The 27,035-nt window shown below is 44.8% G+C and overlaps 1 protein-coding gene and 1 long non-coding RNA gene across 2 annotated transcripts; both read left to right on the top strand.

Moving 5' to 3' along the window:
• The first annotated feature begins 18,373 nt into the window (after window positions 1–18,373).
• On the top strand, window positions 18,374–21,192 carry LOC309491705. The gene is made up of 5 exons (XR_014203265.1): window positions 18,374–18,593; window positions 18,716–19,269; window positions 20,509–20,665; window positions 20,884–20,982; window positions 21,125–21,192. It is a non-coding gene; the product is annotated as an uncharacterized lncRNA (long non-coding RNA).
• Window positions 21,193–21,321: 129 nt separating this feature from the next.
• Window positions 21,322–26,695, top strand: LOC309491704 (uncharacterized protein). Its single transcript, XM_082190744.1, has 8 exons — window positions 21,322–21,606; window positions 22,731–22,817; window positions 23,126–23,212; window positions 23,600–23,686; window positions 23,790–23,816; window positions 24,057–24,139; window positions 25,583–25,626; window positions 26,258–26,695. Exons 1-8 carry the CDS (start codon window positions 21,534–21,536, stop codon window positions 26,292–26,294), a joined length of 525 nt encoding a protein of 174 aa, XP_082046870.1. The 5' UTR covers window positions 21,322–21,533; the 3' UTR covers window positions 26,295–26,695.
• The last annotated feature ends 340 nt before the right edge of the window (window positions 26,696–27,035 follow it).

Raw genomic sequence — 27,035 nt, 5'->3', positions numbered from 1 at the left:
CCCATCCACGCTCAAAGTTTATGTGGCGGCCATAGCAGCGTTCGCTGAACCACCGCTCGGCCAGTCATTAGGAAGGAACGATCTGGTCATTCGCTTCCTTAGAGGAGCTAAGAGGCTGAACCCTCCCAGACCCCCCTCAGTTCCCGTTTGGGACCTTTCCACGGTTCTGGAAGCCATGAAAGGTGCCCCATTCGAGCCAATACAGTCAATAGACCTGAAACTCTTGTCTTTCAAAACAGTGTTTCTTCTGGCTCTCGCTTCAGTGAAGCGCATAGGGGATCAAAACAAGCCTCTCTGGGCCGTATTTATAGCCCTGGCCCCACCCGCTTTCGGCGGGACATGACGTAATGGGCGCGAAGCGCCCTCATTGGTTCTGACGTCATGAGGGGCCTCTATCGATAGGCTGGTGCAGTTGCCGCAGAGCAGCCAATGGGCGCGCGAGCTGTCTCGCCCATGTCTGCATGCTGCTGCAATGCGTTTTACATTATTGCAAAATTAAGGATAATTTTTGGCTTCAATATCTCGAGGAAAAGAGGTTTTCCCCTAGCGTAAGATACTTACGCAAGTACTCGTTCCCTCTTCTAGAGAGAACCGAGGTTACGTTAGTAACTGAGTACGTTTTCTTTAGTGGACTGAGCTCTTTGTAGTGGAATGAGTTTTCTGTAGCGAACGCTCTCGGTTACTAACGTAACCTCGGTTCTCTCTAGATGAGGGAACGAGTGTTGCGTAAGCTAGCTTACGCTACGGGAAAAACCCTTTTCTCGAGAATACTGAAGCCAAAAAATTATCCTTAATTTTGCATTAGTTTAAAACGCATTGCTGCATAAGCAGACCTAGGCAGAGCGGCTCGCGCGCCTATTGGTTGCTCAGCAGCAACTGCTGCAACCTATCCAGGACCTGCTCGTGACGAAGCACCAATGAGGGCGCGGGCGCCCGTGCGCGTCACGTCCCGCCAGAATGGGCGTGGCTACAGGCTATAAAAGCAGGCCCATGAGGTTGTTCTCTGGTTTTTCAATCTGAAGCGAACCAGAAGTAGCACAAGCACGGCAGGGTTACGCAACACTCGTTCCCTCATCTAGAGAGAACCGAGGTTACGTTAGTAACCGAGAGCGTTCTCTTACGAGAGTACTCTCGTGTTGCGTAAGCTAGTCTGTGCACAGTCTGTGTCGATCTGCAGCGAGAGCGAACAGAGCTAGTATGTTAGACTGACAACAGTTTAGCCTGTAGGGCAGGCACCTCCAGGTTATAAAACCTGATAAATGTAGACGGAGAGGCCCAGCCCGCCGACATACAAATATCATGGAGCGAGACTCCGCGAGACCACGCCCACGACGAGGCCATGCCTCTGGTGGAGTGCGCTCTGACGCCCAGAGGGCAATGAAGGTTCTTAGACCTATAAGCCATAGCGATAGCGTCAACTATCCATCTGGACAGGCTCTGTTTCGATGTGGCTAAGCCCTTAGTGCGGCCACCGAACGAAACGAAGAGCTGCTCTGACTGCCTGAAAGCATCAGACCGTTCGACATATATTCTCAGCGCCCTGACGGGGCAGAGAAAATTCACATCATCCTCACCCTCAGATCTCGGAAGAGCTGACAGTGAAATGATCTGTGATCTGAACGGAGTGGAAAGCACTTTGGGGACATAACCGTGCCTCGGTTTAAGGATGACTTTAGAGTCATTAGGCCCAAACTCCAAGCACGAAGCACTCACAGAGAGCGCGTGAAGGTCACCCACTCGCTTAACTGAAGCGAGAGCCATGAGAAAAGCGGTCTTCAGTGAAAGATACCGCAAATCCACGGACTGAAGGGGTTCAAAGGGTTCGCCCTTCATGGCTTCCAGGACCAAGGAGAGGTCCCAGGCTGGAACCAGAGGGGGCTGAGGAGGATTTAACCTCCTAGCTCCTCTTAGGAACCTAACAATGAGGTCGTCTCTACCCAGTGACCGGCCATGCAAAGGTTTTGTAAACGCCGCAATGGCCGCCACATACACTTTGAGCGTGGAAGGGGACCTGCCCTCGTCCAAAAGCTTTTGCAGAAAGGAGAGAACCTCTGCATCGCTACAGCGCTGTGGGTCTAAGTTTCGGGCCGAGCACCAGCCGGAAAACACTGACCATTTAGAGGCGTAGAGCCTTCTCGTAGAGGGTGCTCTAGCCTGAGTAATTGTGTTCAACACTGCCGCTGGGAGGTCAGCGGGTACCCGTTGATGGCCCATGCATGCAGGGCCCATAGGTCGGGGCGCGGGTGCCAGATCGCGCCCCTGGCCTGGGAGAGGAGATCTTTCCTCACCGGAATCGGCCACGGGGTCGTGCTCGTCAGTTGCATCAGCTCTGAGAACCACACTTGATTTCTCCAGAGCGGCGCCACAAGGAGCACAGAGCATTTGCTCTCCCTGATGCGCTTGATTACCTGTGGTAACATCGCGATCGGGGGAAACGCAGAGAGCGGACGGCTGGGCCAGTCGTGGGCCAGCGCATCTCTCTGTTTCGTGAAGAATACTGGGCAGTGCGCGTTCTCCGTCGACGCAAAGAGGTCGACATCCGCTCTGCCGAAGATGTCCCATAGTAACTGGGCTATCTGAGGGTGCAGGGACCATTCCCCGGGGGGAACGTTGTCTCTGGACAGCATGTCTGGGCCCACATTTTGGGAGCCCGGGACATGTGATGCTCTCAGTGAGCGCAGGTTGTGATGGGCCCACAAGAGGAGGCGTTCCGCCAGCTTGTGAAGGCTCCGTGACCTGAGACCGCCCTGGCGGTTGATGTATGACACCACTGACATGTTGTCCGTACGGACCAAAACGTTGTGGCCTTTGAGGAGGGGGAGAAAGTATCTCAAGGCATTTTCGACCGCTTTCATCTCCAGACAGTTTATGTGTAGGCGCCTTCCTGAGGCTGCCCACAGACCAAACACTGGTCTGCCCTCGTAGAGGGCGCCCCAACCTGAGTTGGATGCGTCTGTCGAGATTACTTTTCGTCTCGAAGCCATGCCCAGATCCACTCCTGACTGATACCAGTCTGCCGCCTTCCAGGGATTCAGTGCTGTGACACAGTTCTGAGTCACCCTGAGGCGAACGCGGCCAGCGGACCATGCTCGCAGCGGGACTCGCGTCTTCAGCCAGTGCTGCAGCGGGCGCATGAAAAGCAAGCCCAGCTGAAGCACTGCCGAGGCCGAAGCCATAAGACCCAGCATCCTCTGAAAACGTTTGAGAGGAAAAATCAAAAATGCTGCCGGTCCTGAAAGCTGCAGCTGAGCGCTGAATCTGCAGCGCGCGCTGTGACGTCAGCCGCGCTGTCATTGACACAGAGTCTAAGTCTGTTCCCAGAAAAGAGATTCTCTGGCTTGGAGACAGTAAACTCTTGGTCCAGTTGATTTGGAGACCCAAATCCCGTAAATGGTCGAGTAATAGAGCCCTGTGCGCTATTAACTCTGACTCTGACTGGGCCAGAATAAGCAAGTCGCCCAGATAGTTCAGTATTCGCATCCCCCGTTGTCTCAGGGGAGCGAGCGCTGCATCCATGCACTTCGTGAATGTACGGGGTGCTAAGGACAGACCGAACGGCAGGACGGTGTACTGATAGCTCAGCCCCTCGAAGGCGAATCGCAAGAAAGGCCTGTGATGGGGCGCTATTTGAATCTGAAAATATGCGTCTTTCAGATCCGCAGAGATAAACCAGTCCCTCGGGCGAATTTGCGCGAGAATCTGACTGGTCGTGAGCATTTTGAACGATCTCTGCATAAGGGCTCTGTTCAGCCGTCTGAGATCTAGGATGGGTCTGAGACCGACATCCTTCTTTGGAACGAGGAAATATCTGCTGTAAAAACCTGCCTCGCTCAGTGTGTGAGGGACGGCTTCTACGGCTCGTTTCTCTAACAGTTTCGCAATCTCGGCGCGAAGTAGGTGTGCTACTTCGCTGTTCACCGTGGTTTCGACCCTGGCTCGAAAGCGAGGGGGTCTGCGAGCGAACTGTAGTGAATTTACACACGGGACACGTTTTGTGTTTATTGGCGGGGGCTCTGAATGAGTGCTTATCACAGAGCAGCCCGTGTTTGTGTGTAGGGATGAGCGCTGTACAGCGGGCACCTTTCCGACATTCAAAACACACACGGCGTGAGCCGAGTTTATGGATATGGACCGTGAATGAGTGTGAGTCACTGAGTCGGCCGTGTTTGTATGTAGGCGTGAACACTGTGGAGTGGGCACATGACCTACATTTATAACACCATCGGCGTGAGCCGGATAAACAGACAGAATGCTCTTTCTGTGATTTATTTGGGCGGCCGTAAAAACGGCCTTTGGGTACAGGGGAGCGTGTTGTGTAACGGGCTCGTTGGCTGTGAAATACACATCTCCAGTCACATCTGCTGAGGGAACTGTGAGAGCGAGGCGCGCTGATTTTGATGGCGGTCCGGCCGCAGCGGGACTCGACCATCTTCGTCTTCCTAACGCGGTCAGGAAGACTTTGAGGGCTCTGCCTTCAGCACAATCTTGGACCGGGGTCCCCGAGGGGGAGGCGGTCTGTGGCGGCTGGAAGAGCGTGAGCGCTGGGAATCCCTCGGCTGACGGCGCTGTGAGGCTGATGGCGGGGGAGGCTGTGGCGCTGATTTCCGGTTGGGCGGCTGTTTAGAGCGACCCGTAGCGGAACTGGAGCGCTTCGGCAAGAAATGCTGCATAGCCTGGGAGGTTTTCTGAACCTCGGAGTACCGTTCCGAAAACCCCTTGACAGCTGGGCCGAAGAGACCGGATGGCGCCACGGGCGCGTCGAGGAAAGTGGCTCTGTCGGACTCCTTCATGTCGGACAGCGTTAACCACAAGTGTCTCTCGGTGACAGTGAGAGACGCCATATTCCTCCCGATGGCCTGAGCAGCGGACTTAGTGGCTCGTAGCGCTAAGTCGGTCGCGCTCCTGAGGTCATTAAAATTCTCAGGGTTCGGGCCCGCCTCGTCCATTTTACGGAGAAGGTCGGCCTGATACACCTGAAGCACGGCCATCGTGTGAAGTGCGGACGCGGCTTGACCGGCGGCGGTGTAGGCGCGACCGATCAAAGCCGAAAGCACCAGCCGGAAAACACTGACCATTTAGAGGCGTAGAGCCTTCTCGTAGAGGGTGCTCTAGCCTGAGTAATTGTGTTCAACACTGCCGCTGGGAGGTCAGCGGGTACCCGTTGATGGCCCATGCATGCAGGGCCCATAGGTCGGGGCGCGGGTGCCAGATCGCGCCCCTGGCCTGGGAGAGGAGATCTTTCCTCACCGGAATCGGCCACGGGGTCGTGCTCGTCAGTTGCATCAGCTCTGAGAACCACACTTGATTTCTCCAGAGCGGCGCCACAAGGAGCACAGAGCATTTGCTCTCCCTGATGCGCTTGATTACCTGTGGTAACATCGCGATCGGGGGAAACGCAGAGAGCGGACGGCTGGGCCAGTCGTGGGCCAGCGCATCTCTCTGTTTCGTGAAGAATACTGGGCAGTGCGCGTTCTCCGTCGACGCAAAGAGGTCGACATCCGCTCTGCCGAAGATGTCCCATAGTAACTGGGCTATCTGAGGGTGCAGGGACCATTCCCCGGGGGGAACGTTGTCTCTGGACAGCATGTCTGGGCCCACATTTTGGGAGCCCGGGACATGTGATGCTCTCAGTGAGCGCAGGTTGTGATGGGCCCACAAGAGGAGGCGTTCCGCCAGCTTGTGAAGGCTCCGTGACCTGAGACCGCCCTGGCGGTTGATGTATGACACCACTGACATGTTGTCCGTACGGACCAAAACGTTGTGGCCTTTGAGGAGGGGGAGAAAGTATCTCAAGGCATTTTCGACCGCTTTCATCTCCAGACAGTTTATGTGTAGGCGCCTTCCTGAGGCTGCCCACAGACCAAACACTGGTCTGCCCTCGTAGAGGGCGCCCCAACCTGAGTTGGATGCGTCTGTCGAGATTACTTTTCGTCTCGAAGCCATGCCCAGATCCACTCCTGACTGATACCAGTCTGCCGCCTTCCAGGGATTCAGTGCTGTGACACAGTTCTGAGTCACCCTGAGGCGAACGCGGCCAGCGGACCATGCTCGCAGCGGGACCCGCGTCTTCAGCCAGTGCTGCAGCGGGCGCATGAAAAGCAAGCCCAGCTGAAGCACTGCCGAGGCCGAAGCCATAAGACCCAGCATCCTCTGAAAACGTTTGAGAGGAAAAATCTAAAATGCTGCCGGTCCTGAAAGCTGCAGCTGAGCGCTGAATCTGCAGCGCGCGCTGTGACGTCAGCCGCGCTGTCATTGACACAGAGTCTAAGTCTGTTCCCAGAAAAGAGATTCTCTGGCTTGGAGACAGTAAACTCTTGGTCCAGTTGATTTGGAGACCTAAATCCCGTAAATGGTCGAGTAATAGAGCCCTGTGCGCTATTAACTCTGACTGGGCCAGAATAAGCAAGTCGCCCAGATAGTTCAGTATTCGCTTCCCCCGTTGTCTCAGGGGAGCGAGCGCTGCATCCATGCACTTCGTGAATGTACGGGGTGCTAAGGACAGACCGAACGGCAGGACGGTGTACTGATAGCTCAGCCCCTCGAAGGCGAATCGCAAGAAAGGCCTGTGATGGGGCGCTATTTGAATCTGAAAATATGCGTCTTTCAGATCCGCAGAGATAAACCAGTCCCTCGGGCGAATTTGCGCGAGAATCTGACTGGTCGTGAGCATTTTGAACGATCTCTGCATAAGGGCTCTGTTCAGCCGTCTGAGATCTAGGATGGGTCTGAGACCGACATCCTTCTTTGGAACGAGGAAATATCTGCTGTAAAAACCTGCCTCGCTCAGTGTGTGAGGGACGGCTTCTACGGCTCGTTTCTCTAACAGTTTCGCAATCTCGGCGCGAAGTAGGTGTGCTACTTCGCTGTTCACCGTGGTTTCGACCCTGGCTCGAAAGCGAGGGGGTCTGCGAGCGAACTGTAGTGAATTTACACACGGGACACGTTTTGTGTTTATTGGCGGGGGCTCTGAATGAGTGCTTATCACAGAGCAGCCCGTGTTTGTGTGTAGGGATGAGCGCTGTACAGCGGGCACCTTTCCGACATTCAAAACACACACGGCGTGAGCCGAGTTTATGGATATGGACCGTGAATGAGTGTGAGTCACTGAGTCGGCCGTGTTTGTATGTAGGCGTGAACACTGTGGAGTGGGCACATGACCTACATTTATAACACCATCGGCGTGAGCCGGATAAACAGACAGAATGCTCTTTCTGTGATTTATTTGGGCGGCCGTAAAAACGGCCTTTGGGTACAGGGGAGCGTGTTGTGTAACGGGCTCGTTGGCTGTGAAATACACATCTCCAGTCACATCTGCTGAGGGAACTGTGAGAGCGAGGCGCGCTGATTTTGATGGCGGTCCGGCCGCAGCGGGACTCGACCATCTTCGTCTTCCTAACGCGGTCAGGAAGACTTTGAGGGCTCTGCCTTCAGCACAATCTTGGACCGGGGTCCCCGAGGGGGAGGCGGTCTGTGGCGGCTGGAAGAGCGTGAGCGCTGGGAATCCCTCGGCTGACGGCGCTGTGAGGCTGATGGCGGGGGAGGCTGTGGCGCTGATTTCCGGTTGGGCGGCTGTTTAGAGCGACCCGTAGCGGAACTGGAGCGCTTCGGCAAGAAATGCTGCATAGCCTGGGAGGTTTTCTGAACCTCGGAGTACCGTTCCGAAAACCCCTTGACAGCTGGGCCGAAGAGACCGGATGGCGCCACGGGCGCGTCGAGGAAAGTGGCTCTGTCGGACTCCTTCATGTCGGACAGCGTTAACCACAAGTGTCTCTCGGTGACAGTGAGAGACGCCATATTCCTCCCGATGGCCTGAGCAGCGGACTTAGTGGCTCGTAGCGCTAAGTCGGTCGCGCTCCTGAGGTCATTAAAATTCTCAGGGTTCGGGCCCGCCTCGTCCATTTTACGGAGAAGGTCGGCCTGATACACCTGAAGCACGGCCATCGTGTGAAGTGCGGACGCGGCTTGACCGGCGGCGGTGTAGGCGCGACCGATCAAAGCCGAAGTAGTCCTGCAGGCTTTGGAAGGCAGTGAAGGATGAGACTGCCATCCGGCGGAAGGCGGGCAGAGGTGCGTGGCTACCGGTTCCTCGACCGGAGGAATGCAGAGGTAGCCCTTGTCTTTCGCGCCGTCTACTAGAGAGAGCGTCGAAGAGACAGTAGAACGCAGCCTGGCAGAAAATGGCGCCTTCCAGCTCTTAGTGAGCTCCTCGTGGAGCTCCGGAAGAAAGGGGGCAGGCCTCGTATGAGGCGTCGAGCGGCGGCCTGGCAGAAAGCAACCGTCCAGCCTGCTGGGTGCAGGCTCGTCAGGAAGCAACCAATCGAGGCCGAGGTCCTCCACGGCCTTGGTAAGCAGGCGAAGAAGCTCGGCGTCGAACGTAGACCGCACACCGCTCGATTCCTGAAGAGAAGGGGCGGGGTCCGGAATGGAGCCCGACCAGCCTTCGCAGTCAGAAGCCAGGATAGAGCAGCTGTCCCCTTCTGCGTCATCTCCCCCCGACTCGATATCCACAGCGGGCGGCTGGCCGGCCGTGATAGAGGTGGGGGATGCAGAGAGCGATGCACACGGGGAGAGATCCGGCATGCAAGCGCTCGCGGCAGATGCCTCCGGTGTTCTCTGTGAACGGCGCTTTTTACGGCGCTGCCCAGAAGAGAGAAGCGGAGGGGCGGGATCCGCGCTGAAAGATGCTAGGCGAGCCCGCAGGGTCGCCATAGACATCACTTCACATTCCGGGCAGCCGCCCAGGGAAAGCGCGTGGTCCGCGTGTGTCTGTCCCAGGCAGGAAACGCACAGGATGTGGCGGTCCCCGTCGCTGAGATCGGCTCGGCAGGAGCCGCACTTTTTGAAAAGAGGCATTTGCAACAACGCCTCGCTCTTTTAGATGCAAGCGTGTGTAACGTAACACGCGGTAATGAAAAGGATATTCGGCGCCGGATAGCGCAGCAGGAACGGCAGAGGAAGCGGCGAGATGGCCGGCTTGAGGCTCGTCCCGCTGAAGGCTCTTCGACGGCGCAGCTTCTCCGGAGAACAGCAAGGTGAGTGTCCACTTCGCTGAAGAGTTGAAAAATCAGAGAACAACCTCACGGGCCTGCTTTTATAGCCTGTAGCCACGCCCATTCTGGCGGGACGTGACGCGCACGGGCGCCCGCGCCCTCATTGGTGCTTCGTCACGAGCAGGTCCTGGATAGGTTGCAGCAGTTGCTGCTGAGCAACCAATAGGCACGCGAGCCGCTCTGCCTAGGTCTGCTTATGCAGCAATGCGTTTTAAACTAATGCAAAATTAAGGATAATTTTTTGGCTTCAGTATTCTCGAGCAAAGGGTTTTTCCCGTAGCGTAAGCTAGCTTACGCAACACGAGAGTACTCTCGTAAGAGAACTGAGCTCTTTGTAGCGCAATGAGTTTTCTGTAGTGAATCGAGTTCTTGTCTTTGCCCGCGAATTGAGTTGTGTGCTATGTGCTTTGTTCTTTGTGATGTGTTGTCTACCTTTTCGTTTGCTCTGAGACATCGGTTAACAGCTGTTATAGTGGGAAGAGAACGCAGGTCAGTATTCATTCATGCCACCTACGTCACTATAAATAGAACGCCGCCATATTTGCTACCGACTCGCCCGGTATGGCCGCCCAAACTGCCCATTTGAATGAGAGAGAGAGACAGAGATACCTGGAGAAAATTTATATTTTAGGCTCCGATCCTTATTTGTTACCCCCAGTTTTCTTTTGTCCATTATTATCTGCCCCAGACTTGCCCAAATTGGCCTTCCATGATATATATATATATCTTGTACATAACCCCTCCCCATACAGTGGGGATCGCTTGAAGGCTTTCAAGAGTACCGATGCATATCAATATGCTGTGGCTGGATGGGTGAAAAACGTGAAAGTGCGGCACCTGGCCACCAAGGATTTATATTTAATTATGGGAAATGTAGGTATTATAAAAACAATTTCAAATGTATGATTTTGGTGGTAGTTTGCTCTGACTAGGTAGCGAGTTGTTAGCTAGCTAAGTGGCTAACAGCTGGTAGCCACGGGCCGGCACACGGCTATAGCTGTCATTAATCTAGGGTGACCAAACGTCCTGTTTTCCCAGGACATGTCCTGTTTTCACGCCCTGTCCTGGCTGTTTTTTATAAAGTGATGAAAATGTCCTGGTTTTCATTATTTTTCATTGGGCCATTACTTTAAATACACGCTTGCCTTTGCACACAAAACATATGAAACGGGCTTCGGCTTCGCCCCGTCTTGTTATAATCAGCGCATTCCTCAATCCGCAGCGGCAAGCAGAGAGCACGTGTGTGTGTGTGTGTGTGTGTTCATCTCAGCCTCATTGGTCTATATGTCAGAATATTTTAAATGACCAATCAAATCAACTTTAACAGCGTGAGCTGTAAGAATATCACGAATATCATTAATAAACATGATATTTATCAGAATGAATATGATTGGATTTCAAAATCAGTTTACTGTACAAATATATGGCAGTTAATGATTAGATATTGTAAACATAACTGCATGTGTAGTGTGTATATGTGACTAAAATGAGAATTAGGCACAGCAACCATTAATGTAATCTGAAAGACCGCAGAAAGCTCTAATGTCCTTATTTGTGCTTGGGTATGAAATTTAACAAAGTCCTAAAGTGTCACAGCAGACATTTAAATGCCAATAAACATAGAAGCAATGTGCAGTGCTGCATTGTATATTGCAGATTTTTGTGGAGTGTCAATGGTCATGCTAACAGTAATATGATTGCAGTCATTTAGGCAAACCATGAACACTGAAATCCATTCTCATTAACATATCCCTTACTTTTCCTGACCCATTTTTGATTAATTGAAACAACATCAGATAATCTCAATCAAACACTTGAGCTCATAAACGCACGGCAGTATAAAGCCTCCAAAGAGAACATACCAAAAGTATACAATTCATCCATTCATTCAGAAAAATACATCATCATCCCTTTATGATAGTACAGGAAGTATGAAATAATAATATTTATTATTTAACAGTTTGTTCTTCACTTAACAGGTCCATCATTCACAGGCTCTTAATACTAAGCCAACATGGCCATGGGTAGTGGTGCAGGAGGCAGGGACTGTCGTCACAGCACACTGCACTTGTATGGCAGGACTGGGAGAGGTGTGCTCCCACGCCGCAGCACTAATGTTCTCACTCCTAGCTGCTGTTGAGCGCAGAGAGGGACAGGCATGCACAGATAAAGCATGTGCATGGGAAGAGCCAAGGCAAAAACTTGTGAAATTTGATGAACTATCAAACATCTTTCAAAATAAGGAGAAAGATAAAAAACAAGACAAGCACAATCACTTGAAAGCATCCACTAATGAGCTCAAGCTGTTTTTTGAACAGCTCCACCACAGTGAAAAACAGGAGGCCATTCCTAAGAAAAGTGCCATTTTGTCAGTTGTTGAAGGCCATTCTATCAGATACATGCCCAAGACCCAGTTGGACATGCCACCATCTCTTCCTACTCTGTACTCAAGCACCAGGCTTGAATTGGATTTGCCCGCACTGCTGGAGGAGGCTGCTAGGATTTTTGAGGAGCTGCATCTCACTCCTGAGCAGGTAGGCCTAAGATGTGAAAAATACTTATTTAACATTGGTTCTCAAACTTTTTCTTGTCATTCCCCACCATGAAGGGTGGTAATTGTCAAGCTCCACTTGTACCACATCATGTTTTTTGTAATAATTACCATTACAACCATTTTGATGATTGGGTTATTTTTGGAGTGTTTGTTAGTTGAGGAGAAGACAAGAGAGCAGAGAAAGTCCAGGGTATGGTTTGATCAGAGAGCAGGGAGAGTTACCGCATCAGCATTTCACGAGGCAGCCAGGACAAAGAATTCTTCATCGCTGATAAAGAGAGTTTGCTATCCCCAGTCTTCTCGCTTTTCAACAGCAGCAACCAGGTATACGGTTTAGAAAGTAAGACATATTAACCATGCCTTTTTCTTGCAATTCCATCATGAATACACTCCAGGAATTATATTTTATGTAACCGTGTTGGTCAAATGCCTGAAAGATGAGTTTATCTATAGATCTACCTGTTGAGCCACTCATGATCAACTAGTTATGCCGCAAATTAATTAAAATCTCCCGGAATCTAGAGCACAGACAGAGACTGTGCTCCAAAGGAAGGCTAGTTGGTTTTACATAAAGTTTGAAATATTGCTGACAGACTTACATGTTTTCATCAGATGGGGTCTGCAAAATGAAGACACTGCCAGGGAGTCATACCTGAAGGCCATGCAAGATCTCCATGTGAACTTCAGCATTGCAGCATCAGGGCTCATTATCAACCCGGACCTACCATGGCTAGGAGCATCGCCAGATGGTGTGGTGACCTGTGATTGCCATGGAAGTGGTGTGCTGGAAATAAAATGTCCTTTTAATGCTAATGGCCGTGCTCTCAAGGAATGTGTCAGCGACCCACATTTCTGCCTTACTGTGACTGCGGAAGGTATGACCCTCAAGCAAGATCATAGTTACATGTACCAACTGCAGGCCCAAATGCGTGTAGCTGAGGTAATGTACGGAGATTTTGTTGTGTGGACACCACAAGAAGTTTTTAAGCAACGAGTACAATTTGAGCAATACTTTTTTGATGAGGCCTACACTAGGGTGGAAGAATTCATTAGAACAGGGGTATTACCTGAGCTGTTGGGTAAATGGTTTACTGTGCCACACCTCTCCTCAAGTGCTAACCTTGAGAAGGCACCTGAGGGATGTTACTGTGGAAACCCTGTTGATGACACAGACATCCTCTCTTGCACATCCGAGCAATGCAAACGAAAGCGCTTCCACAAGTCATGTCTGAAGCTGAGCAGGGTGCCAAAGAGTTGGAAGTGTGTAGAATGCAAAAAGCAAACAAACAAGAAATGAAGTTGGCAAAGCAAGGTAGTTTTATTTGTATAGCACATATCAGCAACATTAAAGAGTGGTTAAAACATTAAAACAGATAAAATACGAGAAGTTACAGTGAATGAATTAATAAATGAATGAATTTATATTACTTTTTTTGTTCTGTAATTGTATATTGTATTGTGTGCATGTGTTTGTAGGCATGTATCAATACATTTGATCCATACATCCACAAATGGACAATAAACAAATGATTAATAATTGCATGTATATTCATTGTAGTTCAGAGTCCACGCAAATACTAAAGAGATACTATATACAGTAAAATTTACAAGGAAAGCAATTGTATCACCTCTCTACTCTGTAGGGACGACAGATGGGCAAATGTTGCAAAGAGCACAGCAAACTGTTACCATTTTGTCAATGGAGGGCTGTCCTTGCGCGCCGGCTTGGCAGAGGGACAGAGGGATGGTGGTCTGAAGAATAGTGTATTTATTCCTCACCAGGCCAATGACTCGCTCCACGTGGATCCTGACGGCTGCGAGTCCCCTTGTTGCCTCTAGCTCCAGTGGATGCATCTGTTGCTTGCCTTTGGTAAACGCTGGTATTTTCCAACCTGGTCTCACAGAATTCCGTGAAATGAACACGGCCCCTTAACTCAAAATCCGTGACAGTTTCACGGAATCGCCGAAAATTCCGTGATGTGCCCACGGAAGTGATCCCTATGTAAGTCAATGACAGGCAGCATCCGTGGTCCACACACGGATTCCCTGTTCCAACAATTGCGCTCCCCCAGTTGACGTCGTTTTATAATTTGGAAACGTATGGCTTTAAATATTCTGAGTTTACTTAAAGTACTTCAGTTTAAATGTTTAGTCTCAAAGGGATTTTAACTTGATATTGCACTGTTCTGTCGTCGTTTAATCGCTATGATAGCTTCTGGTCACCTCATTCCGTGACGGTACCACGGAATATTCAGTAGATTGTTTCACCTTCACTGGACGATATTGCCTATTGCTGATTTTGACACTTTAAGTAGGCTATTCAAGTTGTCTGTGTTTGCGATGCAATGTAGCCCAATTAAACTGTGAACCTCTTATCCCCCCCTGATCAGTTTGTATAGCCTTTTGCATATTGTGAAATTCTGTGATGGCACCACGGATTATTCCGTGGTGGACACACGGATAACCGGATCACTTGCGCTCCCCCAATTGACGTCGTTTTATAATTTGGAAACGTATATGGCTTTAAATATTCCGAGTTTACTTAAAGTACTTCACTTGAAATGTTTAGTTTTAAAGGGATTTTAACTTGATATTGCATTGTTTAATCGCTATGATAACTTCTGGTCACCACGTTCCGTGACGGTACCACGGAATATTCAGTAGATTGTTTCACCTTCACTGGACGATATTGCCTATTGCTGATTTTGACACATTAAGTAGGCTATTCAAGTTTGCGATGCAATGTAGCCCAATTAAACTGTGAACCTCTTATCTCCCCTGATCAGTTTGTATAGCCCTTTGCATAACATTCTGTGATGGCACCACGGATTCTTCCGTGGTGGACACACGGATAACCGGATCACTTGCGCTCCCCCAATTGACGTCGTTTTATAATTTGGAAACGTATGGCTTTAAATATTCTGAGTTTACTTAAAGTACTTCAGTTTAAATGTTTAGTCTCAAAGGGATTTTAACTTGATATTGCACTGTTCTGTCGTCGTTTAATCGCTATGATAGCTTCTGGTCACCTCATTCCGTGACGGTACCACGGAATATTCAGTAGATTGTTTCACCTTCACTGGACGATATTGCCTATTGCTGATTTTGACACTTTAAGTAGGCTATTCAAGTTGTCTGTGTTTGCGATGCAATGTAGCCCAATTAAACTGTGAACCTCTTATCCCCCCCTGATCAGTTTTGTATCCCTTTGCATATTGTGAAATTCTGTGATGGCACCACGGATTATTCCGTGGTGGACACACGGATAACCGGATCACTAGAGGCAGGCTTGATCAATCAAACTCCCCACCTCTCCATCCATCAGCCTTAGTTTAAATACTATTTGGACTAATTTACTATTATTATTATTATTATTTATTTTTTTTACTGTTCACGGAATTGACAGATAGGCATATACAAACAACAAAACACGATAAAGATTAATAATAAATGAATGTTAAATCAGATGAGTCTGTTGCCATGACGGCGACACGTCACACTTCCGTACGCGCATCCTAGAATTTCGCGGTTTTTACAGCCATTGCGAGGATCACCTCTACAGATCGGTATGTATCTCAAGCCTGCGTTACGTATTTATTTACATCACCTTTATTGTTTATTCCCGCACTGCAATTGCAATAATGCAAACTTTGGCTAACGTTACTGTTTCAACGTTACTGTTTCAAAAGTGGATTGTAAAACACATGTTTATTGGTTAGGATGAAATGGTTTCTCAACGGGCAGAAATTAAAACTTTTAGTTAAAATGTCTTAAAATAGTCCAGTCATTTTATGAAAAAAGGTTGAACAAATTGCAACAAAAGCAAACTCAACTGATTTTGTATCCTCAATATGTCCTGAGTAAGGGAAAAAAAGTCCCGAAGAATCCCATTAGGGGAAAGTTTCGAAAAAGACCCAAATATACCCTATTCATACGCCTATTCATTCTTTCTCTCACGTGAATAGAGTAGAATTTTTAACCTTTAGATATCACCATGGAAATCACTGAGTTGATTACTTATATCAAGACAAACAAAAAATGTATTACAAGTTTTTTTTTAATTGTTTGTTAACATGGACAAACGGTGCATAATCTAATTACGAAGGCCTGTATGTGAGTCATTCCACGAAACCGGTACGATTTGAGTCCCTCTGACCTTTTCAAGTGTATTTTATCTATTGGGTCACCAAAATCTATTTTTAAAAGTTTTTTGTATCAATTGAAATGTCTCCTTAATAAAGTTTGAAAACATGACATACATTTTATCTTTATATTAGAAATTATCTTGTTTTTTTCAGTTGACACCACCTATTTTGTCATGTCCCTCGTGGCCTTCTATGAAAGTGTACTTGGAATATGAACAATAAAATAAAATAAAAGTCCATACATTTTGCCTTTCCCATAAATATCTATCTGTGCTTATTTGCTGTTAATGATTTTTTTCTAAGTAAGTTCATGATTATTCATTAAAATCACATTATTTAGGACCGTCCCCCAGTAACCCAGATTATAATGTTCTAATGTACACTGTTATTGTTGTTTTACACACACACACACACTAGTTATATGATTTATTTTGAGGACCTATTCAGTCAGATTATAATGTTCTAATGTATACTGTTATTGTTGTTTTCACACACACACACACACACACACTAGTTATATGATTTATTTTGAGGACCTATTCAGTCAGATTATAATGTTCTAATGTATACTGTTATTGTTGTTTTCACACACACACACACACACACTAGTTATATGATTTATTTTGAGGACCTATTCAGTCAGATTATAATGTTCTAATGTATACTGTTATTGTTGTTTTCATACTCACACACACACACACACACACACACACACACACACACACACACACACACACACACACACACACACACACACACACACACACACACACACACACTCTCTCTCTCACACTCAATGTAAAACTCATGAATGATTTAATACATTTCACCGGTGAGCTGTAACTGTTGTAACCGGATTGAGTTGAGAACCAGATCAGTCTGATTTGTCAGTTTATAATGTTCTAATGTAGCCGTTATTGTTGTCGTTATTGTTGTTTTTCCTGCAGTCGGGTTAATAAAACACAGTTCAATTGTAATTTATATTTGTTGTCTTTCTTGGTAACATATTGAAATGCAGTGTTTATAGAAAATCTTACAGTGAATTTGAGTAAAAAACAACTATTTATAAGTTAAACTGTATTTGTCTCTTCAACCCCGTTACCATCTTCAACCCCGTTACCCTAGTCTCAACCCTGTTACACTTAAGTTTTTATTATTTATTTTTTTAAGTTTATGAAAAAGTAATTTAATGTTTGTTGAACTCAGTCTGAAATGTTCAGAGCAATAATAAGAATACTGATTTTAGTTCAAATTCTGAAGTTAAACCACAACTTTGGTAAAAAATGATGAGGTTGCGGTCACAAAAAGTGACCATTTCAGGCTTTAGTATAGCAAAAGAGAGATTTAATGTAACTTTTATATTTGCAATTATTGAATTAGTGTGAGGGACATCTGAATAAGAGGAAAATGTTGTTTTCATTACAAATACATTTTATAATCATATTCAGAGAGCTCCCATAGTGTCCATAACGGGGTTGAAGATTAATAGTGCCCTTACCTTAAAATAGTAACCAATAATAAATAGGGATTTGATGCCTGAGGTGGGAAAATATGTTTTTCTGGGAGTTGAATTTGTCATTAATGTTGTGGTGTGTTCAGAAAAGTAATATATATAGGTAAAAAATCTAAAAATGTTTAAGTCCAAATCGTACCGGTTTCGTGGAATGACCCATGTGCTAATTTGCATAAATACCACAACATATCTAAACATTGGGTGAAGCCAGGTGAAAATGTCTTGTTGAATCTTGTTGACTTAAAACAGTAAAATACTTAATGTTAAGGTCTGAATGGAACCCATTTAGGCTACCCATGAACATTAATACATAGAGGCAGGAAGAAGTACTTTAGAAACCAGCCTTTATTAATTTTTAAGAGATTGGGTTTGGGGGATTGTTTCTGGGGGACGAGTCTGAGGGAAGAACAGGAGACAATGGTAAGGAGAATGCAGAAGACAAAAGGTAAGTAAAATAAAAAGTGAATCCCCAGAAACAGTCCCACGGACCCAGCCCCAAACCCCATCTCTGCAATAATAATTAATAGAGGCTGGTTTAAAGTACTTCTTCCTGCCTCTATGTATTAATGCTCATGGGTAGCCTAAATGGGTTCCATTCAGACCTTAACATTAAGTATTTTACTGTTATATGTCAACAAGATCCAACAAGACATTTTCACCTATAACTATACCCAATGTTTAGATCTGTTGCTATTTATGCAAATTAGCACATACGTAATTAGATTATGCACCGTTTGTCCATGTTAACAAACAATAATAAAAACTTGTAATACATTTTTTGTTTGTCTTGATATAAGTAATCAACTCAGTAATTTTCATGGTGATATCTAAAGGTTAAAAATGTTACCCTATTCACGTGAGAAAAAAAATGCATAGGCGTATGAATAGGGTATATTTGGGTCTTTTTCTAAACTTTCCCCTAATGGGATTCTTCGTTTTTTTTTTCCTTACTCAGGACATATTGAGGATACAAAATCAGTTGAGTTTGCTTCTGTTGCAATTTGTTCAAGGTTGACCCCCATTTTGGCTTAAAATTACTGGACCATAAAGGAATTTGTAGTTTTCTACAATGGTAACAGACATTATGCCTTCTGTCTGGTTTACAGAATCAAAACATGTCAAAAAGTGGAGGGCTCAAGAAGACCTGCACAGCATGCAACAATAAAATTTTTAATGGCTTCAAAATGTGCCCTATTTGCAAGGCCCCACAGCCTAAAAATGTGCGCCTAAAAAAAAAGATTGAAAAATTTGAGCAAAAAAAAAAGACATGGGTTGCCAACACTAAAAAAAACCAGGTGACCTCACACTTATGGGACGATGCCGTCATTTTGGTAAGTAACTTTTGTTGTTCTATGTCACCATAGTCCAGTTATTTTGGGGTACTTGAGGGGACTTTCTGATTCTTAGACAAGATAATGCATTAACATCTTTATGTGGGCTATTTATTCAACAGTTTCAGCATCTTAACTACTCTACTGTCATTGAAAAACATTGCAAACAGACCAAAGACTCTCAGGATCACTTTGGTCATAGCCTGCACTGCAGTACTGTAAGATGTTTCACAGTGCTCTTCATATGAAGAACATTTGACTTTCCCCTTTGCACAACAAGCACCAGTATGTAAGCACATGGCGCTCTGTTGACATCACATTTTGTGAGCTATTTGACACGTGAACTGAACTTGGCCAATAAGACACAGGTGCATTAGATATCAGACTGAAATCTAATGGTGCTACCATCTGACCTTGTTAGTGAGTGAGACTGCATTTCATACGAAATGGCATTTAGTTTTCACCAAAAGTAATACTACTAACACTGTTCTTGATATGAAGCGACATTGCTACTTACATTGCTACAGGCTACTTGCCTGACGTCGTCATACTCAGAGTCTGATACTGCTCCACTGAGCTTTGATTATGGGGCGTTTCAACTGAACCAGGAAGGAAAATGCCTCTCCACTCAATTGGATAGTCAACGGCTCTGCCTACAACCAATCAGAGCAACGGAGTAAGTGACGTATGTTTTTCATTCATGTTTCTGATCTACAAATGCCTTGATCGTGGTTCTCTGTTCCTCTTTTTTAAAACGAATGCGCTGTCGATATCATCTATAACTGTCGCGATGGCGGAATCTACACATAATGTTTTATAAACAAAGTTCGAGAGGAGTACGTTCAAATAATCAATCCAATCAACTTGTCATCAAACAATGACCGTCTACGGTCTACACTATCAGCATGAGAGGAAGCATATATTTATTCACTCAGTCAACTCACCTAACATTCCTTGACATTTTTCAGCATGCCTCCACTCACTCTCGGTTTGTTCTTCCACAGCCTGGAATACGGGGGGAGTACTTTGGGTTCGGGCCGAATACCGAGCCCGGAACCTCTCCTCGGACAGCACGCCAAACATGCATTTATTCTATCTGACTTATTTGTAAGTGTGAACTCGTGAAATAACAATTCTTCAGAGGCAGTCATCTTTGTTGTAAACGAATTCAACCCAAGCGCTCTTAGATGACGTGGATGATTACGTTGCTCATCTGTCCATCATCGTATAAAGCCCGCCCTGACCATTTGATTGGTCAGAACAATTTTTGTTCGAGCATAATAGCTCCTCAACGGATCGAGTCCAGACCGAACTTCCCGACCTAAAAATGTTGTGGACCGGGCTAAGTTCGGCTGGCATCCAGGCTAACTTACATGTTTATGAAGGATGAACATGACACATGCATGTGCATACTCTTACTATTTTGGTCTTTTGTTCTTGTCTTGTAGTTTTGTCATGTGCTTGGGTTTCCTTGGGTTTCCTTTGTCCACTGCTCTGTCATTGTGATTTGTCAATATACTAGCTGCATTTAAGATCACAGAAGATCTGGCAGGGCTTGTTCGACTTGGCTGGCTGGCTGGCTAAGTGGGTGAGACTTGTTGGGCAAAAGCCCATGCAAATTCAGCAATATCACTTTTGCCCAACGAAAAAAGTCCCACCCACCTAGCCAGCCAGCCAAGTCGAACAAGCCTGTTTAGTCAGCCATGCAAAGGGCTTCTGGGATCTTCTGGGATCTTGAATACAACTATTCCTTGTAATGTTCCAAAAGTATGCCTTGACCCTAAGTATTTCGTGTTGACCTGCATTTGTGTCCCAGCTTTGTGATATTCTGATAAGCAGACAAAGATCCATATACACCCACACCAAAGTACTTGTAATTGTTTTTTTTTTGTTTTTTGTTTTTTTCCATCTTTAGATAGAGAAGCTGCACTCAGTCGGCTGGAGGCCTTTGCTCCTTCTGGAATATCCACACAAGAAGGCCAAAATGATCTTGCCTAAAGATCTGGTGTTGGGCAAGAATGCACAGACGTGTGTGCAAAACATACATGAGATTTTTAAAATGATGGTTGAAGGTAAGATTATATTTGTATACTATACAATTTATCTGTGTATTTTTTTTAGATTATTATGTATGTAGGGGTAGATGGTGTTGAGTAATTACTGGAAATAGTAAGGGCAACTTTGCTTCTCTGAGTATCTGAGGCTTGTGGGTGTTGTTTTATTTTGCCTTAGCTTTCACATTTTGACCTAATTGCATATTGTAAATGTTTTTGTATTTGTACTCTTCTAGCAAATACAAACCAGGCAACAGACAGTAGCCATGAGTCTGAGGAGGCTACTGTCACTCTGCATTTTGAGACAATAGCCAACCCATCAACAGGAGTACAAGGTGCGTTTGGCCCAGATTTGGTGCCTTCGCTTTGTGTTTTCCTTGAGATTTTTGTGAGAATGTGCTTTAGCAGCAGATGTCTTTTCACTGCACCTAACTAAACTTTTATGAGGCACAATGCTATCTCTCCACTCATCCTCAGATTCAGTAGCCACCATATGCATGGACCAGGGGGCTGGGACTATGGCTGATCAGGAACAGGATTTTAACCAACCTTCTACAGCACAAGGTCTTAAGCTCTTTAGCTTTATTTCTGTTCTTTACATCCTTGTGAGATGTCCTTTAGCAGCAAATCTCTATTTTGACCTGGGGCCGTATTCACAAAGAATTTAATTTTAGCACAAAGAGAATTCCTAAATGACGTTAAAATTTCCTCACTAAGGCAAATTTTAGCGCTAAATTTTCCCCTAAAATGTTGAGATACTTTCATCCCTAAGATTCTTTGTGAATACAGCCCCTAATTGTACTATATATTATGTAATCTGTGTATACACTTTTGAGAGACAACATCTTCTTTCCACTCATTCTCATCCTCAGATTTGACAGCCAGCATGAATTTGGACCGGGGGGCTGAAACTGAGGATGGTCCAGAATTGAATCTTAGCCCTCCTCCTACAGGACAAGGTGTTACAGTGTCCAGAGTACCTCCAACTAGCCTGGTTAAAACCAGACCATTCTCAGTAGTAACTGAGTTTTGGTCTGGCAAAGCTTCATTAATTACTCATTTTCAAAGGGGCATCACCAACGGATGCGCTCAAATGCCTCTGGGCGTGATTGGATAGACCTAAAACCAATCAGAGCGATCGTCATGTGTAAAGCCATATGCTGCGTCCCAATTCGCCTAAGTTACACTACGCCATAAAAGTATGTACTCTTTTTGTGAAGGAAAGGTATTTACTTTTGAATGTGTAGAAAAAAGTAGGCAAGCTTTGGGACATACTACTTCATCTTTATCGGACGGATCTGTCACGTGCGTCCTGTCACGTAAACTGCCCTGTCAATCATCTCGTCACAGTTAAAATCCTCTATTAAATCTAATTTAATTTCCTACCGTTTCTGAGAGAAATGTAGCAGCACGTTCATCTGCCAGTGGGTCTTTCATGGAGACTGTCCTCATGTGTTTGCAATTTGAATATAATAATGCATTTAAAAGTTGGTGCACTTCACCAACGGAGGTCGCTCAAATGCCTCTGGGCGCAATTGGATAGGCTAGACCTAAAACCAATCAGAGTGATCGTCATCGTGTAAAGCACACCTTAATGTTTCTGATTGGTGCCTCGATTTGACGAATTACAAATGGGCTTGAATGAGCTCTTTGCCAGACTACTTGCAGAGCAAATCTAAATTTGCCGGGAAGTTTGTCTGGGTTTTCCCAGGCTAACCTCCAACCATAGCCCTGCTATTTTAGCTCACTGTATGTTGTCAGTAGGAACAAGAACGAGAGAATTTGGTACAACATAGAGCGAATAGAGAACAGGAAGTTTACTCTGAATGGTACCATGTGAAAATAAACTGAAAGTGAGCTCATAGTGTCATTGTATTAGCGTAAACAAATGGTTTTCTATGTGGTCTATGTTGTACCAAATTATCACATTCTTTTTCCTACCAACAGCACTTGGGAAGCTTAAACAACAGGGCTATGATTGGATGTACTCTGGAGTATCGCTTTAAGCTCTTTTTTCTCAGATCTCTGTTATGACTTAATTGTATATTATGATAGACAACACTATCTCTCCACTCATCCTCAGATTCAGTAGCCACCATATGCATGGACCAGGGGGCTGGGACTATGGCTGATCAGGAACAGGATTTTAACCAACCTCCTACAGCACAAGGTCTTAAGCTCTTCAGCTTTATTTCTGTTCTTTACATCCTTGTGAGATGTCCTTTAGCAGCAAATCTCTATTTTGACCTGGGGCCGTATTCACAAAGAATTTAATTTTAGCACAAAGAGAATTCCTAAATGACGTTAAAATTTCCTCACTAAGGCAAATTTTAGCACTAAATTTTCTCCTAAAATGTTGAGATACTTTCATCCCTAAGATTCTTTGTGAATACAGCCCCTAATTGTACTATATATTATGTAATCTGTGTATACACTTTTGAGAGACAACATCTTCTTTCCACTCATTCTCATCCTCAGATTTGACAGCCGGCATGAATTTGGACCTGGGGGCTGGGACTGAGGATGGTCCAGAATTGAATCTTAGCCCTCCTCCTACAGGACAAGGTGTTACAGTGTCCAGAGAACCTCCAACCATAGCCCTGTTATTTTAGCTCACTGTATGTTGTCAGTAGGAACAAGAACGAGAGAATTTGGTACAACATAGACCAAACAGAGAACAGGAAGTTTACTCTGAATGGTACCATGAGAAAATAAACTGAAAGTGAGCTCATAGTGTCATTGTATTAGCGCAAACAGATGGTTTTCTATGTGGTCTATGTTGTACCAAATTATCACATTCTTCTTCCTACCAACAGCACTTGGGAAGCTTAAACAACAGGGCTATGATTGGATGTACTCTGGAGTATCGCTTTAAGCTCTTTTTTCTCAGATCTCTGTTATGACTTAATTGTATATTATGATAGACAACACTATCTCTCCACTCATCCTCAGATTCAGTAGCCACCATATGCATGGACCAGGGGGCTGTGACTATGGCTGATCAGGAACAGGATTTTAACCAACCTCCTACAGCACAAGGTCTTAAGCGCTTCAGCTTTATTTCTGTTCTTTATCTTTGAAAGAATATGCTTAAGCTTCAAATATCTGTACTGTACTGAACCAAGTCTATTTGTTTATATAGGGACAAGACAAAATCAGAGAAAGAAAGGTGAATTAAAATCTGACATCTGATATTCTGCCCTTTTTTACCTTATCAACACAGAGTATGAATTGATTTGTTGTGCAGGTCTTCCTAATATTATTGGTTTAATTAATTTCCATATGAATTGTATGCAGTCTTCATGTTGTAGATACGTAAAGTTTTTCAAGTATCAAGTATTTTTCAAGGCTACATTTGCATTTGGATTATCATTTATCATTCACTACTCTATGTACTTATGTTGTACAGTGAGAACAAAACAGAAAGATTGCCCCCACAACAATCGGGATGTGCACCCATACCGTGGCATAATCCGGACAAGGCAGAGAAAGGTAGGATTGGAGAGGTAGTTAGATTGTGTTATCTGATATGATGCCTTACCTACAGAAAATACATCTTGGCTAGCCTAAGCATGTTTTGAAGCTGGTTTGATCAGCCATTTTTTTACCAGTTCATGTTTTTGCATGAGATTTGATGGTTTAGTTTGACCATCTTATGATGTCCATTCTTAGCCTGATGCACCAAACGCTTTCACATTATTTCACTTTGTGCAAAGCGCCTGGAACCTATCCATTGGGATATTTGCTTCCCGGTAGGTAGATACTTTCTGCTTCAACCAATCGCTACTGCTTGGTCGTGACGTATGTTACGCGCTGGAATGCACCGTTTTCTCTTTCAGCCCGCCCTAAAACTGCCTTCTTGGGCACACTACTCAAGGCCCAGGTACCCCAGCGGGTTAAGTGATAAGTTACTCAGCATCATAAATTAAACTAAAGCGAACCATAATTGGTGGGACCCGCATCATCTGCTTAGATGTCAGCAAAGCTAACACCGAATCTCCTGTAGTCACAGTGGAGTGTGTCCTATTGCTAAATTTCGAATGCATGTCCATAGCAATAGTGCCAATTGTATCACCAGAGAATTCTTTGTTGTCACTTCGATAAGATTACGCCTTGTCTCTATGTCTCTAAACATTTTCATTTTAAAAGTGTAGAATTATCCTTGAAAGGTCCTTAAATTTGATGCTTAGAAAGGGTGGGAACCCTCTTCCCTGTTAACTATATGATGGTTGCTATCCTGACAGACTATTGCTTGCAAGTAATCAGAATATGGACCTGATTGGTGTTGTTCTGGGGAATATTCATGTTCCTATTATCTTTAATCGTGTAAGACAAAAAAAATTGAAAAACTGGTTGAAGAACGACCACTGCTCAATAAGACAAAGGATCTTGCTGGAAATTAACATTTGACCTCCCCCTCATGCAGTCTCACCTAATCTGCATTTCATTCTCTCTCTCATGCACACCAAAAAGTCACACAAGAATACATATGGTTTAATGTGAATGATTATCATTGAGTATTATGTTTAGTAAAATTTAAAATGTCTCAGAGTGAGTGGTACAAATGTCTCATTTCCAAATAAGTAAAACAAAATGTAATAAGGTTTTTGGAATTTTAAAGAAAACTGGCACACAAAGGAAGATAGGCAAACATTTTTTAGATTATTAAAAAGTGAGTGTGAAATTGTTTGTGTAGGGAGGGAAACAAATTTTTATTTGTGCATTCTCTAAAACAATCATGCATCAGAGGCCCCCTCGAAAACTAGATGCCACATCTCAAGGGGTTTTCCTCTTACAATACATTTTAAATTACTGAAATTATTTGAAAACTGATCACCTAATGTCACTGCAAATCATTCAATTTAAGTTTGCATTGTAAGTCTGTGTGCAATATTTCATGTAGCACATTTCCATGTCTTTTTTTGCCTTCCACAGGGGAAGACCGAACTCCTGTATGATTGGATGCCCTGCGATCTATGGTATGGTACCCTCGCTTGGACATTTCACCCTTACTATACCCCATTTTTTACATTGACACAACACAAACCTTCCAGCAACTTCAAAGAAAACACGTTGCATGGCAACTAAACCAGTTGGTTAGAACTACTGTGTTTGACAGATGACATTGAGCCAAAAAACAAATCAAAGGAAAATAAACATGTCTCAAGTGTACTTTGACATTTAGATTCAAGGGGAACTGCTGAATAACATCTATTGACCTATAGCCGTAGCCTGTGATCATGATGCTTATAATTTTATTCTATACTCTATATTCTATACTATTCGTTACCAACCCTACTCTCACTCTCAAGTCTTTGCAATCTACTGTATACTACTGTATACTATCTTAATTTTATTAGGTTATGAGTAAACAGTTACCAGTTGTAAACGGTGTTGTCTAGATATTTTCCTTTGTTTATTGAAAACTCTAGATGCTATTTTCATTTTTTTAGGCCTATGGTTAATCTTAGAATCACTCCTATTGAATACTCTAATATTGTGTAATAGTATTACAGCAGTGTAGTTTACTAGTGTAGACGTTACAGCATTGAATGTGAAGTCATTATTCATACCTTTTTCACTAACCACCTATCTCTTGTCATTTTTCAGCGGGAAAACCTGGCCTCCAACCTGGGAAACTGATTGATACTTTCAGACGCGTACACTCTCTCGCTCTGTCATAAAATCTACACAAAAGTGCAGTGCTCTTATATGTTAATTGATCCTCACAAGTGTCCTTCTCACATGCTCTCGGAAAACGTTCAGACACACATTTCTGTCAAAAAAACAAACATTTCTGTGGTGCTCACGCCCACACACAAATACAATGTTAAGTTTTGTTTTTTATGTTATTTGTTCATTTTTGGTAAGTTTTTTATGGATTTAATAAAGATTTGTATTTACTAAGCTTTTCCATGTCATGTCTAACAGACATCACTCACACTCATGTACTGTAAGTGATACCTAGCAAAGATTGTTGTCATTTGTATACTAGGATGTACATGAAGACTTGAATGAATATACTAAGCTTTTCCTTTAGTAGGCATCATACTAACATCATTTGGGCTTGTTGGTAAATAGTACTGGGGACCCATTTGTATTACACATGCTAGTTTTTTCTAATCTCTTGTATGTTGATCATTTCTACTGTGTCTTTAGTCAGTACTGGAACTACTTTTCATTTAATTCCTTCCTCTTGCTGTCAAAGACTGGTACACACTATAGTCCCTTTCAAGTTGCACACCTTGCACACGTCTTCATTGTGGTACCAATGGTTACATTGCTGAAGAGTCTGGGCTGTTAAGTAGCAAACGTTTACTTTATTCTCTAAAATGGGAACTTGGGGCCCGGTTCTTTTGCCAGGTAAAAAAAGAACACTGCAACCAGG

Source organism: Leuciscus leuciscus, assembly GCF_965113295.1.
Source record: "Leuciscus leuciscus genome assembly, contig: HAP1_SCAFFOLD_453, whole genome shotgun sequence".
Classification (NCBI taxonomy): domain Eukaryota; kingdom Metazoa; phylum Chordata; class Actinopteri; order Cypriniformes; family Leuciscidae; genus Leuciscus; species Leuciscus leuciscus.
This window is presented reverse-complemented; position numbering and strand designations above follow the sequence as displayed.